At 38.7% G+C, this 18,761-nt stretch overlaps 1 protein-coding gene across 16 annotated transcripts in view; it reads right to left on the bottom strand.

Annotated features, from left to right (window-relative positions):
- Positions 1-1,794: 1,794 nt before the first annotated feature.
- LOC124187153 (thyrotroph embryonic factor) overlaps positions 1,795-18,761 on the bottom strand; it is a 219,627-nt gene continuing 202,660 nt past the window's right edge. For 11 of the 16 annotated variants that reach the window (XM_046579460.1, XM_046579461.1, XM_046579462.1 and 8 more), the window contains 5 exons: positions 11,123-11,265; positions 6,585-6,816; positions 5,793-5,941; positions 4,740-4,877; positions 1,795-2,218 (listed from right to left, as the gene is read on the bottom strand). In XM_046579460.1, the coding sequence (XP_046435416.1) occupies positions 2,132-2,218; positions 4,740-4,877; positions 5,793-5,941; positions 6,585-6,816; positions 11,123-11,265 (749 nt within the window). In that variant the 3' untranslated portion in view covers positions 1,795-2,131. The remainder of the gene's footprint in view (positions 2,219-4,739; positions 4,878-5,792; positions 5,942-6,584; positions 6,817-11,122; positions 11,266-18,761) is intronic. The other 5 variants (XM_046579449.1, XM_046579448.1, XM_046579455.1 and 2 more) reach the window with 5 other exon arrangements.

Raw genomic sequence — 18,761 nt, 5'->3', positions numbered from 1 at the left:
ATACCCACTCCCACCCCCGCCACCCAAATTGTACATAGTTATACAATAACTGTATACTGAAACGATTCGAGTTCATTTATCCGCCGAATATCGCGAGAGTTTCATACGTAATATGAAAAGTAACGCGGTGGTTTTGTACAAACTCGAATATCGTATTAAATTTAAGAATTTCCTGTCTCGTAAGTAGAACGGCAGGATTTGGTCTCTGGACTCGGAAGGAAGGTGAAAAATAGTTACTTCTTAATTCTCTGATGAGCTCCTGGAAGAGGTTCCTTGAGTTTGACCGTTCTAAATTGGTTTTCGAGATAGCCTCAGAAGTTGTTTCATCCCTCTCATGTGCAATGACACGAGTGGAATAAACCCATCATCACAGGCCGTGTGAACGGTTGAGGGTTAAACTTGTTCCGTGCTTTTGAAGCAAGACACGGAATAATCGCAATGAGCGATGTACTCGTGAGGCGAGAAATTTGTTTTTCAACAGGAAATCTTTGACTAATGATTATGTTATGTCCCCAAGAATTGGGATCTATGACAGGAAAGAATGTCGTGAATTTACTTTTCTTATAATGTATAAAATATTGTTGAAAGGTAAGAAGGAATTGGTTTCTCTTATTTGGTTTGATAATGATTCGTTTCGCAAACGGCAAGACAGAATATTATTGACGTGATAGCATGGTGGTCAGAAGGACGGTGTTTGACGATAGAAAATCGTCGTTGACGATTTATTATTTGGTATTGATAACGATCTGTTCTGCGTATGGCAAGACAGAATATTATTTATTTGATAGCGTGTTGGTCAGAAGGACGGTGTTTGACGATAGAAAATCGTTATTGTTGAGTTATTATTCGGTATTGACAATGATTTGTTTTGCAGATGGCAAGACAGAATATTGTTTATGTGATAGTGCGGTTGTCAGAAGGACGGGAATTCTACGCAAATATACCGTCGCCCATATCAAGACATCCTGTCGCAATGCAGGAGGCTCTTTATATGTTCAGGGGCCCTACCTATGGGTCAGAGGATTCTGCGACGATCACCGTATCTGAGTTCTGACGTCAGTCGCAATGCTGAGCTTAGTTCAGATACGGCTCCCTAGTACCTGCGGACTTTTATTAAAAAGAGACGAAATTCGTCAAATATGTTGAATACCCTCCTTCGATTGAGAGTGGTGTTCGAGGATTCTCGCAGTGACGAGTCCACGTCTCGTGATCGTGAGTTGTGTCGACTGCTGGTTCCTCGTTGAGATGTCGTGCTCCGCCAAGCAAATGTGCGGATGTGTCCTGAGTCGGACGAAATAACTGATCTACTCTGCGTACGATATACGATAGATGATGAATAGATGTCCAGCCACATTTGTGCTCGACTTTTATACCTGCTAGTCGTCTAGTTTCGCAGATTTTGCGAATAGTGATTGGCCGTGTCCCTTGAAGAGGGAGCACGGTAAATCGCGTGATTTGGTTGGTTTATTGGTACGCGGTGGGGTTACCGAGTGTGTCGCAAGATTTGGGCTCGTCCCGACAAGCATAATATTTGGGGAGCTCGGGCTGACCGTCAGGTGCCGGTACGCCGGCAAGGCGTCCCGTCACAATACAGTTATGCAATAACTGTGTAAAGTTCCTCTCCTCTTTCCCACCCCCGCCACCCAATTTGTACATCGTTATACAATAACCATATACAGTTATACAATAACTGTATACAAATTGGGTGTCGGGGGTGGGAAAGAGGAGAGGAACTTTGGAGGCGGAGGAGGGAGTGGGTTGGGGGGAGGAGGTGGCTGCTAGTGACACGTTGAAGAAATTTTTCGTATATTTATTAATTTTTTCAATTACGCTACTGGTTTATTACCATCATGCTTGCTTGTGTTTAGGCATGTGGGTGATGTGTTTGTATATTTTTCTCCTTCTTCTCCACCGTCTCTCCGTTTTCTTCTTCGCCCTCTTCGCCGTCTTTCTTAGTGTGCTCTCCTTGACTCGCTTTCGCACTTCACCTGTCGCTATGTAATCTAGCATTCAACTCTTGGCTTCTGTATGTGTGACGTATTTTGCGGACGATCGCCAGGATCCTGCAGGGGCCCCGATGCAATCCGGACTACATTATTTGTAAGTTAGGTAGAGGTTGAAAGGCCGTTGGTTAGACGTCCGTGTACTTGCTCAGCTTATCACGTAGGAGTATGTTCTCGTTCTTTAATCTGTCCAGCTCCTGCCGCAGGCCCATGTTCTGAAAAAATTAGAAGAAAAGCACTAAATATTAATTTATTCGCTTACGATTCTTATTTTGTTCTAAAAATAGGCAAGAATATACATATATCATTTTATCCGAGCCTTCTTTCATCAACAAATTTAAAATCGATTAACGATAATTTGCAGGAAAGACAAGACTATAATTTCAACGACCTGTCCTTTCTATTATTTTTTCTTTCTTTCTTTTCTGCAACATAAATGTCAAGAATCGGACTTTCGTTTCGTCACAAGTCAATGTGAAGTAAATACATGCGATAAGAAAGCTTTTTTAAAATAATAATTTTTTTTCATAGTAATTATTAGTATTCGTAATGTAATAAATTCATTCAGTAAATGCAGAATATTCACTGCTACCAGGTGGCCTCTTCAGAATTTGGGGATCATGATGCATAAAATTGTAGCAATTCTCTATTTTCTTGCAACTTTTTGAATTTTCTTTTGTTTTGAATTAAATTGTAGTGTCTGAGATAAAGTTATTTGTAAAACAAATAGCCACATGTTTTTATGGAGTAACGAGCAGCGAGCTTAGAATTCTGGAAATCTCAATTCCTTCAAGAAAATAATCAATTATTCGTAAATGGGTTTGTTGAATAGTGGAAAAGGCACGAGGTTAGGAAGAAGTGAAAAATCATGTTGAAAGTAATTTTGTTACCTGAAGAATGAAACGTAATTGTAAAGAGACACGTTTGATCAAGTGAATCGGTTTGTGATTGTTTGATAGATATTCTCAAGACAATTAAATTACTCAACTATCGCATTAGACGAAGAAAAGAAGACAACCGATTAAAATCGAATTTAAAAAATTACGATTGAAATGCGAACAAGATATAAACCTTTGTCGTAAGCTGTTTTGATACATAAAATAAGTTACGTAAAATTCATACAGTCTATTAATTAATCGTATCTGAAGAAAACAAAGCGCAGCTTTTAAAATGAACGCAAAAATAGAAAAATTTCTCAATGAACCCAAAGAGCTCGATACTCGATCAGTCGCTGTTGTCGTACGATTTTTTATTTGAAAATAAATATGCTACCGCCTTGCCGCCGCGTCGGACGCGTTGCTCTACGATCGAAACTAGTCTAGACTAGCAGACCAGATATCAGATGATAACCAGATATGGTCGTTGAAATATCGGATAACCGGACGTAACCTGCACCGCGGGGATCGCCGGCTGCACGATCAGTCGGCCGTGTCGATCAAAACCGCGGGCCGAATTGTCTAAGCATAATATGTACACGTCTGTATTCGTCAGCGATGCTATTCTGTCGAATTTCTCAACCGATCGTTATACATTTCGACCGGCGACCCTGAAACCGGGAGCCCAGAGCGCGTCTTTGCGAGGCGGGACCGCTAAAAATAGCTTTGCTATACAGCCGCGGGATCCATAGACCGTACAATATGCCACTAATACAGCCTGTCACCAATGGACGTGTACATACACCGACGGTCTGACGGTTTTCAGTAGTGTCGTTCTATAAGTGTCTGCCCCCCGCCTCCCTTTATTTGCTGATACGCCATTTTCTATCAGATCAGAATCGTAGCGCGGTTCATTTGAAGTGAGAAACACAGGACGCGCCACCATGTACAAGGTGTTTCCAAGTAAACGCGTTAGTGTGTTGGGTTGCCTACCACTGAGGGAAACAAGTATCGGTACGAGTTATCGGCAACTAGCGCGTTTAAAGTCCTCGTAAGTAAGCTGGAACCGCCCGTTTTGCCAAGTTTTGTTGGTTTGGTCAAGCAGTTGTTTCGTTGTTTGTCACGTTAAAGTGATTATACCACTCGACTTGACTGAAGTGATTATGGATCCGGTAGGTTTGTTTTATCCATATTTGTTCCCCTTGGACGTAGGCAATCCAACATGCTGCGGCATTTACTTCAAAACACGCTGTTTACATGGGATTTGGCTGAAAATGGCGGGCCCAATCAGAAAGTAGTTACGTATTTGTCTGGACATATCCTACAGCGACACTAATGTTCGTTTTAATTGACATACTTTAATCAATATGGCAGAGCGTCGTATTTATTGAAAGCGAGGATTGCGGTTTCAACGGGATTAGTGGTAACGACTATTAGCAAAAATTAAGCGATGATTCTATCTTTATCCGTCACACGACTGATAAATCGATAGAAAACATAAGATAATTTAATCGAGATCCGATCAAAATAGAGTCTGAAAATTTGAAGTGAGCCGTGGGGCTTTCGGTAACCTGTTTGAGTTGGTCGTGATTTTTTTTATTTTCCAGTTTCATTTTTATTAGCTAATTTAACCACAAGTTTCGTATCGTTGCTATTTTGATATGGAAGGATCACAAAGTAAATTTATAGGTTGTACTTACAAAATAACCGAATAATTCTCGATTCTTTTACCGCCGTGTTGCTTCTAGAATTGTCATACAAGTTGATGCTTTGTGTAAATTTTCAGAGACCACCAGCAAATTTTCTTTACACGCAGCCCCGTGTGATAGTTAATTTAAGCAAGTCTATGATCTGGGCTTACCTCCTTTTCAAGAAAGCCGGCTCTCAGGGCAATCTGGTTCTGCTTCATGCGGCGCGCATCCCGGGACCTCTTGGCAGCCATGTTGTTCTTCCTGCGTCGCGCCCAGTATTTGTCATCCTTCAAATCATCCGGAACGAACTGAGACATCAAACACAACAGCGTTACGCATTCATACCAGAGGGTGAACCACTGAGAATTCAGCGCTGCTGTTCGGGATTCGTAGGAAATGAAGTGATTGAATGTGACTTGGGTGCGGAAGGAGATGGGCGAAGGCAGGGGACCCATTCGCTCGAAGTAACTATCACGAAACGAGAGAAACCAGCATAAAGACCGACTCGATGGCCTCCGGTGTCTCTCGTCGCACGCGATTGCCACATCCGCAAGCACTCATGGTCGCTGGAAAAATACTCGGGACGTACATTGTGCAGCGTCGCAAAGTCACGTTTAATGGTATCACGATTATTCTGCAATTTGGAGAACAATTATTTTTCCCGCGTAAATAAGTCTCATCGCAGTGTCCTTCAGGTTTGTTTCAATACGAGAAGTTACTTGTAGATGCTGAATCGGAACATTGAAGATCCTATAAAAGACCGCGAACAAAATCTCATGTACCGCATTATCAGTACTCCTTTAACTATCAATGTGATTTTGGATTGTCATTGTTCGCCCAAATATTCCCCCTGTAAACGACACTATGCTAATTGTGAATAATTGTAGACGAAGCAAGTCACAATTGAAAGCATGTACTACTGAAACACACAACCTATAACTACTAGTAATACAGTACACACCTCAAATGTCAATAGCTATAAAGCTTCTGGCAATTAGCAGAGAAGTCATTCCGAATTCGGTTTCGTTAGAAAGAATAAATGGACTATCACGAAACAAAGTATGGGTTTTACCTGATGACTTGAAATCACTAAAACCCTGAACGTCCGAAATGTTTTCATATGCGTTTGAGAGTTGTCCTGTGCTACTAAATAATGGTTGCATATTTTAAACCGCCTTCAACTTGCTTGAGGGCAAGACATTATCACTGTATGGTGGACTCACCTGTTTCCGAGACTTCTTAACCATCGGCTGAGGCTTTAGTTCCTCGTCAGAAAAGGCACGCGTGCGAGGATCAAAGTCTCGCCCGGATGAGGCCATGGACAGGGCTACAAGAGATAATCCAAATTGTATTGTTGACGACGAGTCCACCGCTGTTATCACCAAAAGCGCCATCGAGGAAACCGACAAGGCCCAAGGTTAGACTTATTAACCATAAACCGTCGCCTTCGCAGCCGTTGATCTCAAGAAGGAGGAATAAGAAGTATGATCTCGAACACCAATAAGGAAGGTAACCCAGGTCGATCTCTCCAATTTGATTTCTTTTGTAATAAGCTATTATACACTAAAAACTAAGCGACGCGTATTTGTTTCATCTGCCATTAATCACTTTAAGGGGATAAAACACACCGTCCAAAGTGAGGCATGTCAAGTGACGATTTGGCAGTTTCATCCACAAGAACATTTTCTCAGTTATAAAAAAAAAAAACTGCCACATCACTCCTTGACATGCCTCACTTTGGAGGGTGGTTTCACCCTCTTGAACGGTTTAATGACAGATCAAAAAAAAAAAAAAAAACACGTGTCGCTTAGTTTTTAGTCTACTACAACATATTACAAAAGAAATGAAATAGGAGAGATCGACCTGGGATACCTTCCTTGTAAGTGTCTTCGCCTCGAAGAGTGGCTCTTCGATACCAGCTTTGCATCCTACTCAATCGGTTCTAGTTTCCGGAGATCAGCGGGGGCGTGACGACGGATCGATGGCGTTATTTTCGGGCAAGTTATCATACTCACTCGAGTCTGCGGGTGATGGAGGGTTCAGCGTGTCCGGCGAACAGCATTCGCTAGGTGAGGGTGACCGTTCGCTTTTTGTCACCTCGAGGTGAAGACCCGCCGGTCCTTGATGTCCGCCTGCTTCAGCATTCATTTTGTGAAGTTGACTACCTGGCATCGGTCCCTGGCCACCCCCGGTAACCCCGTCAACAGGAATGCCGTTCTCCGAGAGGAACTCGTCTAGGTCCACGTACTGAAAATAAATTTTAATCTCGTTTGCAAGCTCTCCAAATGACGCGACTGTAATACGGCTTTTCAGCGCCGCTGCAGATCTTTTACTCGATGGTCTTCGACAGCTCAACTCTGGAGAGCGTGCCCTAGTAGCGTTGCCTTCATTTGCCTTCATGCTGTACATAATTCCCTGCATGCGTGATTATTAATAATATCATTATCAACAATGAAAACTCTTGCAGAAAGTATTTTTGACTTTATCAATAATTTTTTGTATAGTTTTTCTTTGGTTATACAATTTTTTACGTATACTTCACAATGTCTGAATTCATCGGTGTTATGCAACGTTATGAAATTTATAGATTATCAGCGACGATATCTCGAGATCGAGTTACCAGATTTCAATGATTTTGTTTACAATCGACGCGGCTTTTCCAAACTTAGAACTTGTTGGATTTCGGCTTTGATCGGTTGAGCGCCTTTTGAACTATTTAAACAACAAAATTCCAGTAAATAAAAAAAAAAATTATGATATCTCGAGAATGGATAAATAGATGTGAGTGAAAGTTGGTACCGTAAGGTTTTTTGGATCACTGAATCAGGAATCGAAAGTCAAATTCACAAAATTTAAATTTGGCGTATTCAATAAGCTAAGAAAAGACTAAAACATTCGGATTTTTATGAAAATTAGTACTTGAAGGTTTGTTCGATGACTGATCACGAATCTGAGGTCTGATTTACGAAATCTGAAATGGTGAATAAGTGAGAAAAATATTCGGATTTTGCTTGTTATTTCTTTTACGTGTTTAGTTATTCAACAGGCAACTATTCTCCATGTCGAATCAGAATACATTTTCCATTCCGACTAACCACTCAAGGAATGTACCGCTTCATGAATACCGTGAAAATAATAATTCATCGATCTGACAACTTGATCAATATTACACAAATATTTCTAAATCATATGATAAACTACTAAACGGAAGTGAAACTTACAATTATAGCTAATAGTGTAATTTTTGGTTGCCACTCGGCAAAAACGAATAAGAATATTCTTTACGCAAGGATAAGGTATTCTTGTATAATTTATGCGCGAAAGCTGGTTCAAAAGTTATAGATGATATTGCATTTTTCTTGTGATATTAGACCTCTTCTAATCTTAAGCAGTACACTTACCACGCAGGCTCGAGTTCATACCGATAACCAACGTTGAAGTATATTCACTAATTTATTGCCATGTTTAAACTCTAGTGTTCAACTAATTGTAAAAGGCGTAATCGCGAAAACCAGGAATTTTGATATTCGAGTTTCATTTTCGCAACTGCAGACATTGTGAATGTAATGGGAAGATTGCTGTTTACAACACCCGAATGATGTACATTTTAATACTTCACTCAACTTTTATTAACAATCCACAAAATAGCAAATGTGTGCATGGCAGCACGGTATAAGAGGGAGTTCAAAACAAGGCTCCAAAATAATACTATGAGTGACTTTGAGAAGAGTTCAGGAACTATCGGTCGTAGAAAGGGAAGATGTTTAAGTATTCTTTCAATTGATAACTATTTTCAGTCTTCTCCGAAGAAAGAAAGCCTTTTAGTGAGATTCAATGACTTCAGGTGACTTTAATACTTATGGCCACAAGGTTCTAATTTAAAATACAAGGCTGACAAGCTGTTAAGAAAGCTTTATATACAAATTTCCGGCATAACCTACTTATTCATCAACCACTGGATTTTTCATTTCGTCAATGAAGTGGTCGGCAAAATGTTCACTCGTTTGCTTGAAGTTTGCTTTCAATGGCGACAAAATTGAAACCACAAGTAATTGTATTTGACGAAGGTTGACAATAAGCTCAATTCTCAATATTGAATTTTACCACAGTCAGTAACATCCCCGATACTGGTAAATTATACAATAATAATACTAACAAGGATCATCGCATGGTAATCGTGACTTCCATCAACCAAAGAATTACGTCTTCCCCTCCTACGATCAAAGACAACCCGCGGTTTTGCATCGCAGTATGTAATCGTGTAAAGTACCAACTGTATAATCACAAAACGTCGAACATATAGTTGTCCGCCTACTGTTAATGACGCACATGTGTAGCATTACGACTGCACGAACAACCTTGGCTGATGGATTTCTAACAATACTTGTTAACATGGTCAAGTGAAGTTCTCGGTGAAGAAGTGTGTAGAAGTCACTTTGGTCAAGAATTGCGTCAACGAGAAACATTCGATGGACCAAACACTGCACATCTCGTCACTCGTCATTCGGGTGCTTTTGGTACCGATAACGTTACATGCACTCACACTATTCGACGGCAGATTTGTTCGAGTAACGTTGAGGTCAAGATCAAACCAAGTATTGAAAAATGAATTAAACAGCGTAGAAAAGTGGTGAATTTGTTCCTATGGACTTGTGTAGTCTCATGATTATTTCATCCGCTTTTAGTTACATTTTTTCTTGTATTTCTTCCTTTCCTTTTATTTTTAACACCATTTTTAACTCTTTTTTTCAATATTTTTCGACAATCAAGATGCCGAGACAAAACTTTGATCACCCAAGTGTTGCGCGTGAATTAGTCGAAAAATGAATGATCCTCGCGGACTAGTTCCACGAATACGAACACGTATCTTCGAGGCTCTGACTTTCTATACACACTATGTTCAAACTGTCCGTGTACATAAGATTAGAGTGATCCATGGAAGCGGAGACCTTGAACTCTCGTTGGCCGAATACACCGATAAAGAATGTGATCGCATGTGAATTGAAATACGTACATAAAGAAATCGGGAGTGCAATTTGCTTTCGACGTTGTTTCGTACATCTCGCGAATTGCATGTAATTATTTCCAAAGTATATTGAAATTGATGTTTAGTCAGCAGAGAATCGATAATTGCAACCAACTTTTTTGACATTCGTTTTTCTAATTGATTCAAATCTCGAATGTTTTTTCTTTTTTCATTTCAAATACAAACACTTTTTTCAGAAACGAGTACACGGTAATCTGGAAAGTGAGGAACTTGGTGGATGAATCTTTCGCCTAAACCATCGCGTTCAAAATTAGCGAACGGAAAAACGGAAAACTTCAGTATACAAATCTCTAGAAACACCTGGTATGTAAGCGATATCTTCGATAGACTCAACGCAAACTTGGGAATGCATTCGCGTCACTTCACATTCTGTCCTAAAACCACGCTTCGTTTATGCTGATACGTCACCAAGTCGAAAGGCAAAAATTCTACACGTGAAACAAAACAACCACGTTGAAAAAAAAATACAGAGTTAAACCGTAAAGTTTGATATCCTGTGTTATACAAAAGTGCGCAAGATGGACACGGGTCTACGGAAAATAAAACTGTCAAACGAAAATAAGCTAAAAACAAACGTAGAAACGGAAACAAAACGCCACAACAGACGGGAAAAAGAAGCAATTGTTGTTCTTGCGGTGACGGGTGTTACAATAATACAACATATACACACATGCATTTGCAGTTTTGAATGTGTGGACGGGTACTCTCAAGCAAATTTGCGGTACCTTGTTAGATCCGAAAAGTGGATTTTTGTCTTATCGACGTTTCAGCAACGGTCGGTAACACAGATTACGCTCGGTGGTGTAACTTGCCTAACGCAGCCAAAATATAATGCTTTGAAATATTCCGTGTGTATTGAAGCAGTTTAAGGTAATAAATAAACGATAAGAATCGTGATGCGATGATTTGAATTGCGCTCGATCAACATTTGCGATCAGGTAAATAGACACGATCACGATTCTTGCAAATAGACTAATCGACCCATTAGAAGCATAAATCGTTGTGGCATGTTGAATACAAAATGTCTCGCTTGTTAGCTGAACAATGATTTGTAGTGTGTTAAGTGACGGAAAGTATCCGGGTATGTTCTACTTGTACGCTGATTAATATCGGTAATACAGTTTCAGACTCTATAATTTATTCGCGCAACATAAATAGTGAAAAACGGCTTTATACTCGCTCACGCAATGAAAGATTACTGAAGCGGTGCAGCTACGAATAGATCGTTATTTCCATTATCGGTATTTAAATTGGTTTATCAATTATGGTTATATATTTGATAGGAGGATTCCGATCAGTGCGATGAGATTGTAATCACCCGGTGAGTTGAATTCTCAGGGTCCGTATGCGCGGGCAGAGGATGTGAACACGTATCTCGTTGACCACGCGCACACACACACACATGCATGCACGACTGGATACAAGCACAACTAGGGAAACGGCACTTTGGTTTCTTGCGGATTGAGTTTGACCTAGGCTCTTACCGTATCACGGCTGTATACATACATGATTTAATACCTTCAGGTCGGCATCGTAGGGTAGCGTTTTGTCCCAAAGGTTTGGTCCTAGGAAGGCGGCCTGCGCCTCCACATTACCCCACAATTCTCCGTCATCTTTTTTCTCCTCCGGTATATCTTTCCCTTGTTTTCCTGCAACAACATCATTTCAACATTGGTTAGTTATGTCATGGGCTACAAAAACACGTGACATTTTTTTAGTCCACTTACTAGCATCTCAAATTCAATCTGAAAAAGACATTTTTCTGAAGATCATGCCAAGGTTTGGTCAAAAAAAAAAACTTCCAGTTATGAGCTTTAATAAGAACGAAAAGTCGATGGTAAATTGTGAGTAATGTTTTTTCGCCCAAGGGCAAACCCAATTCAAAATACATAGGATCGCAGTTTTCCCCCATAATAATAAAGACGATGTTCTAAAAGTTTTATAACTTTGACACAAGTTCCCTGATTTTTTATTTTTATTTTTTTGTTTTCAACAAAGTAAATTGTGAGAACAATTATATTTTACAAATAATTAACCTCTTATAACTCAATTGTTGTTTTATCGCGTAAGGAATTATTATTTACATCCCATTTCGATGTTCACTGACGCAAATTGAAAATTTTTCAATTCATTCGTTTGATGTTAGTGAAATAAGTGCGATTGACAGTAGTTATAAATAAATATAGAAGACGGATTATTTAAAATACTTCAGTTCAATTACATATTTGGTATTATAGATCCAAAGAATTCTTACTGTTGAGTACTGTAATTATCAATGGAATCACCCAATATTTGCAAAATCTCAATATAAAAGAACACTTAATGCACGCTTCACCGACTTCGAAAATCGAACTTTCATTGTAAATACGCATGGTAAAAAAACTGCCTAAGGAGACTGAGGCTCGCGATTCTGTACGTAACGAAAGTGTGGTTCGGGAGTTGGTTTTTATTAAACGAAGTGCAAAAAAGCGCAGTTTTTAATACTAGGACATAAAAGTACTCTTTTCTTTACTCCGATAGTCTATATTTATACTGTCGCAGAAACGATTACTTTGCGTACAGAACGCAGACAAAGACGCATAAACCATTGTGGTATTACATAAATAGTACATTTCGTAGGAATAGTATCCGTACGAGTTTCGAGCCGAAATTTTTATCAAGAAATTCAAGAAATCGTGACGAGATTGCAATTTTGAGGTTAAAGTGCTAAAAATACATCTTTGGTTGTATTGACGCGGTAAAGCAGTTTTGAATCCATATTACTTTGATGAAAATATACTGTTAAACATAAGAACATAAATGCGATGAACCCGCGACTGTAGAGTAAATTCCGCCAGATTTAAAAGGGCGCCCTAATCAATTTGGACGTTGTCGTATACATCCCCAAATATCGAAGTCCATGTATCCTTAATGCAAAAGAGGGCTTAACAAACCCATTCTATACGCTATTCTGGACAAAAACACTCAAATACATTTTCATTAGACGTAGCAATAAAGAAATATCATGTATTCTATGAAATCGCAATAGTAAACCAAGAGCCTCCCGGTAATCCACCGAACCGCGTTTACTCAAAATTTGCGATGGGTTACCGGCAGTACAGACTTAGCGATACCCTAAGTTTGATTAGTTCTCGCACACCTAGACCACAAATTGCCGTGTCACAGTATAGGTATAGTTTGTTCCATATTAGTAAATCACATTTTTCACATAGATCGATTGAAATGAATCTTAAGTAACATAATTCCGATTTTCCAATAACGCATTTAAATTTATTTGTAATTATACTTATGGAACTGTCACATTCTGTTTTTGATGATTTATTTGCGGATTCTTCCGATTTTTAAAATCAGTGTCGATTCGTTTGTAAATCAGATCAACTCGGTTATAATGCATACCATCAGTTAGAGCTGCGATACATTTATTACCGCTGCCAAGGAATGTTGTGACTAAATTTACCAATTTCAATTTCAGCGTTTAATCTATGTTTATTAATTTTTTCTGTCGACACCTTTTTTTTTATTCAACAATAGCGGCGTTACATTCTCAATTGTGCAATAATATCGCCAATACTTGCAAACTTGAAATTAATTCAATCATACTTTGCAATTTTGAACCAAGAAACTCGATACATTCATCGTTTTTGTCGCCAGGCAGTTATTATTATTTCCTCAACTTTTTCACTTCAGCCTCATGTGAAAGTGACTGCTCGTAGAATGAAAAAAAAACTTGTCATCAAATATTGTACGCAATACTCTTACTTGTTCGTCAATTCGTGACGTCACGTTATTCAAATTGTGCAAATAAACCTATGTTTCATCGCCTCAGCTTCTCGAAACACACGCATACCAAATGATGCTAATAACATCGATACAGATTAGTGTATTTGATTTATTTTATCCATTATAGTCATGTCGTTTACCTATTGAAACGTTGGTGGAAAACAGTGAAAAAATTGACTGCTATGTAGAAGGGTTGATTATGTTGTTGAAACGGTAATCAATCAGGGTCGTAACTAAGCTTTTAAGGGCCCCGGGGCAAGGATGCAAATTGTCCCCCCTGGATAAATAATGAAACATATTTTTCTGAAGAATACATCTGACAATACAGTACGAAAACAAAAGAGTAAGAAATCATGATTACGAATCCGAATTAAGTATTACAACTTCATTTTACACCCACTGTATTGGGCGCCCCGGGGCGGGGGGGGGGGGGGGGGGGGGGGGCATTGCCTAGTCACGGTCCTGTATTCAATATATATGTTTCTGCATATTGAAATTGCAGTCCTATGAAGAACGCCCGGCGCTCCCCGTATTAAGCATAAAAAAAAGTCGAGCAATTCGTCGTAGTGCAAGTCTTTAATGTGAGCTGCGAATAGCGCAGTGAGGTTTGGACGAGGGTCCAAGGAAGAAGACAGCTAACTAACAACAAGTGGTGGTAGGTAGCCATTGGCGTAGCTAGGAGGGGGCAGGGGTGGGCGCCCCCCCCCCCCCCCCCGTCGGAATGTTAATATTACTTATTCGTAAGTTCATTACAAGAAATAAGCATTCAACATATTTTAATCCACCAGAGGCGTAGTCAGGGGTGGCCTCACACACACACAAAAAAAAAAAAAAACTCTGAAAACTGTGAAATTTGCCGCAACTGACGTTACTACAAGTGAAATCATCGAGAACGAGACGCCTAATATAATTGGTTATACAGTAGTACTACTTAACGGTACTCTCTGAGAACTTTTTCAGATTTTTTAATTTACTCGTTTCGGAAATGGTTTTTCTTAACCCATGTATCATGGAAGTTGAAGTCGGACAAAAAAATATTTGCGCAAAAAAATTTCGTTTTCCCGTGACCTATTTATTACAATATATATCATATTTTTGACGGCATCGAAAAGGCTATTTAAAAGGGGTAATAAAAATGTTTTACCGAACAAGGTGCATTAAGGTACATCTGAGTTCCTCTTTTCCATGAATTATTTAATGCGATATATATTGCGATATATATACGTATATATATTGCATTAAATAGTTCATGGAAAAGAGAAACTCAGATTTTATTACCCGGCAAAAATTCCAACTGAAAAAGTGTTGAGCCAATTTTCAGAAAAAAATAGAAAACTAAGACTTATTTAATTGTGTACCTACTGAAAGTAAACTTTAAAGACTGGTCACTAGATTAAATAACAATGAAAAATTAATTGATTATTTTTTAAGGTATTGCCAAAGTTTAATATTAATGTCAACATTAACGTGTGATTAAAGCAAAGCAAGTTTCATATTTTGTGTATTACGTGATTATTGATTATTATATAAATTTCATTTGAAAAGAGCATGATTGTGGACAAAGCTAGTTTTTCAAGTCAAGCCGGTCCCTCCTAGGCCCCCCCCCCAGGAAAAAATGCTGGCTACGCCCCTGTAGGTAGCCGGCAGTCGGCGGCTTTAGCGTTGTTCCTACGTATGGAGAACTCATAAACGGTCGCAGAATTGTGTAGTAATGGCAAGCCGGTCGTTTGTAGCAACGCGATAGTGGCGGATAGGTTACAGCCGCCGCGTGTTCGTGTGCGCCACAAGAATTGTGTGGTGGTAGGGTCGACTGTCAAGGCCAGTCGTGACTAGCCTCGTCACAACACACCACGGAGATCTTTTGCTGCCGCCGCCGTGCCGCTGCTATCGTCGCTTCGCACAAAATTTACAAAAATATTCTGTACGACGGGGCAATACGCCGAATTTACATTCCAGTTTCAGGAACGAATAATCATCCTGCAGGGGCGCTTGTGTAACTATTTTTTTAAATCACGCACCCCCTTTTTGAATGACAGGGTGTATAGAGTCAATGACTTATCAAATTTCCTGATATCTCCCGGGTTTTCCAGACGAAAACAAACATTTTTCCAGGACTCGTTTCAACATAACTTCACTTTGGACATGCAGATTAGTTAAATATTAAACATCACACGTTTTCATCGTAAGTTAAAGTAGTCCGATTTTTCTGTGAATTCAATTTTGCTTAAACTCAACTGCCAATTATATCATTAACCCTTCGAGAGTAACGTCATTTTGACTACCCTTAAATGGTAACGTCGGGTCACTCGTGTCCGATGCTTAAATAAGTGCTTTAAAATGCTTTAAAAAATGTGAAAAAATTCATGGTGACTTATTAACTATCCTAGAATAAAAATAATTCACCATATTGCCGATTTTTTTTTTTTCTTGTTCAATTCTGTATAATTAAATAAGCAAATTAAAATGTGTCGAATGCTTTTTTTTCAAATATCCATAATTTTTGATAAAATTAATATTTTTTGATGATCCAAGCGGGAAATGAAAGCTTAAGAGTTGTACTTCAACAAAAAAAAACTTGAATGGCCGTACGAATGAATGGAATGCTTAAGTGTTGAGCATGAAAAATCGATTTTAAAAAATGGGTAATGTACGAAATTTTTAATAAAGTAGACATTTTCATATTTTTCAATTAATTTATTGATGAAAATAACATTTATTTTCAATTTTGTGATTTTGACATGAATTGTTTAAAAAAAAATTTAGTAGAAAAATATAAGAGATTGGCCTAAAATTAGACGCAATCAATGCATGTATCGTATCTGTGGTCTTCGCAGACAGTCTTGCGACACTTGCTGCAGCACAAAAAAGTCTTTCTATCCTGTGACGGTTTGCACTTTTCGCACTCATGTACGGTAACGTCGGGTCACTCGTGCCTTTTCGAAAATATCTCTGATCCTCACGACGGGTGGTAAAGGATTACGGCGTCGGCGCTTAGGGATCTAGTAGCCTACTACAATACAATTTTTTTCAGCACAGTTCGGCCGGGCTCCCTTCCCCCCTCCTCGAGCTACCAATGAGAGTTACTTTTACCGAGGCACGAGTGACCCAACGTTACCGTTTAAGGGTTAAGCACTCCAATTTTAAACTAACGGAAGATTAGTATTAACCATTCTTTCGATACATGAAGGTAGAAACATCAATCTGAGGATATCAAATGTTTTTAGTACTTGTTTATATTTTTTTATAAATTTGACGTAGTACTTAAAATCAATTTACCAATCATTAAAACCCCACCAATAACGATATTTTTCGTCATTCATATACTCTTTTCTCGTCTCACGGAGAAGAATTTTATACATTTTAAAGAATCTTCCAGTAGTGAGGTAAAAAACACAAAAATTCCAGTACACCTTCTCGAATACCCTGACATTTCCCGGTTTTTTCAGTCGAGTGTAAATTACCTGACAATTCCTGGCTTCCAGATTTCCCTGACAGCTGGACACCCTGAATGACCAAATGAAATTAAAGCTATCCTTAAGATTTATTTCAGGTTGGGTTGGGTCAACAGACTATCCGCGATGCATGTGATTATGATGTTCTAAGTATATCTTAAGTTATGGTTAACAGGGAAGGTTGAGTGCGCATGCGTCGGCACATGCACAGATTTCACACGAGTTAAAGCGGTCCAGTGCACGGCACGAACTGCTGCCAACCTATTTGACCAAACGGTTTCTAATCTCTTGCGTGACACCTGTTGACACACGCACATACTACCCCTCCAGCCCCCTCTGTTCACTATAAGGTCACAGTATTCACCAGGCTGCACTGTTAACAATGTTCATAAATTTACCACTAATTTACTGTACAAAAATCTGCTAAATGTAAAATTTAGTGTTTGAAAGAGAGTTACTAAGCATTTTCATTACATTGCAATCAATTTTCTTAATTTTGCTTGGCTTGATAAGAGAGACGCTAAATTTCTTATATTTGTAAATTGACTATACATTTACTGTACGGCAGTTGAAATTTACTAAACATGTTGCTGAGTTTATGTGACACGTGTACAAAGAAGTTCGATTAGAATCCGTTGAAATTAAAAATCTATTGCGGCGAAAGGATTCAATGTACCTGTATTGATTTTGCTCTGCCATTTCGAATATCCCATAACTAGATTCGGAAATCACTTGTGTGGACTTTAAATTCTAAAATCGCCCGGAAGAATTTTAGTTTTACTTAATAATATGTTAAACGTACTGTATTTAAAAAGTTTCTTAACAGTTATTGGAAATTTCGGAATCTCCTTGTGAATCTTCTCAACTTGAGTATCAGGCTTAAGCAAAACCCAAAGAATTAAGATAAATTTTGGAATTAGCAACCAAATTTTCGATTCATGAAAATTACACCGTAAATTTACTCACATGTTCTGAAAATTGACTGAGTTTGGATAGTGAATACGTTTGTAAATTCACTCAGAATTGTATTTTTTCACAATACCAAACCCGAATAGTACATCTGCTGCAAGGATAAAGCTTGTGTAAGATGAATAAAAGGTCTCCGTGTAAAGATTTATTCCAATCAATTGGCAGAAGAAACTGCAGAGTACGAGAATCGCTGTCATGTTCTCAAATAACTTCCATCCGCAACAGGGATAGAAATAGTTATTCGATGTTCCATGTAAACATTCAGAAGCATTTGGAATCTATTTTTTCAAATGTTTTAAGAATGAAATATCAAATTGAAATGCCAAAAGAATGAGAGATACGTCAGAAACGGGTTCAACGCTCTTTTTAAAACATAACGTGGTCCATAAGGGATAAACTTCAAGCTTTTAATGCTCACAACTAATACCATAACGTAATGCTTTCATTTCTACGCAGTATGGTGAAGTTTTGAGTTTGTTTAGTTTCTCTCTCGCTGTAAAGTAGCCGTAACAAAAGTTCGAAAACTGGGTGCACCTCATTTCATGTATTACAGTTTGAATAGTGTAATGATTTTGAAATTCTAATCACACACTTTGTGATAATTTCTGCAAATTGGCAATGAGAAATAAATTAGCGGAGAATTCCATTGGTGAGCTGACCGTCTCTCCATTATATCTCTGATAGTTCCGTTGTGCATTGATTCACGGCCAGTATATTCTTCCGGATGCTGCTATTTCTTATTTCTCATTTTATTTTCAACTTTTGTTTCTACTTTTGAAAAAGTGAAACAGAGAGACTCGTTTTTAATACATAATTGACGGAAGGCGCAACTGAATTTAATAAAGTGGATCTTGATGGTTACGACAACCCATTTCATCTTCGAGTTTATCACGATACACGGAAGTGATATCGCTTTGTATCTTACGTAATGATCGTCCTGTTAA

Source organism: Neodiprion fabricii, chromosome 7 (assembly GCF_021155785.1).
Source record: "Neodiprion fabricii isolate iyNeoFabr1 chromosome 7, iyNeoFabr1.1, whole genome shotgun sequence".
In the NCBI taxonomy this organism is placed as follows: Eukaryota; Metazoa; Arthropoda; class Insecta; order Hymenoptera; family Diprionidae; genus Neodiprion; species Neodiprion fabricii.
Note: the sequence above shows the minus strand (reverse complement) of the source record. Positions and strands in the feature narration are given on the sequence as shown.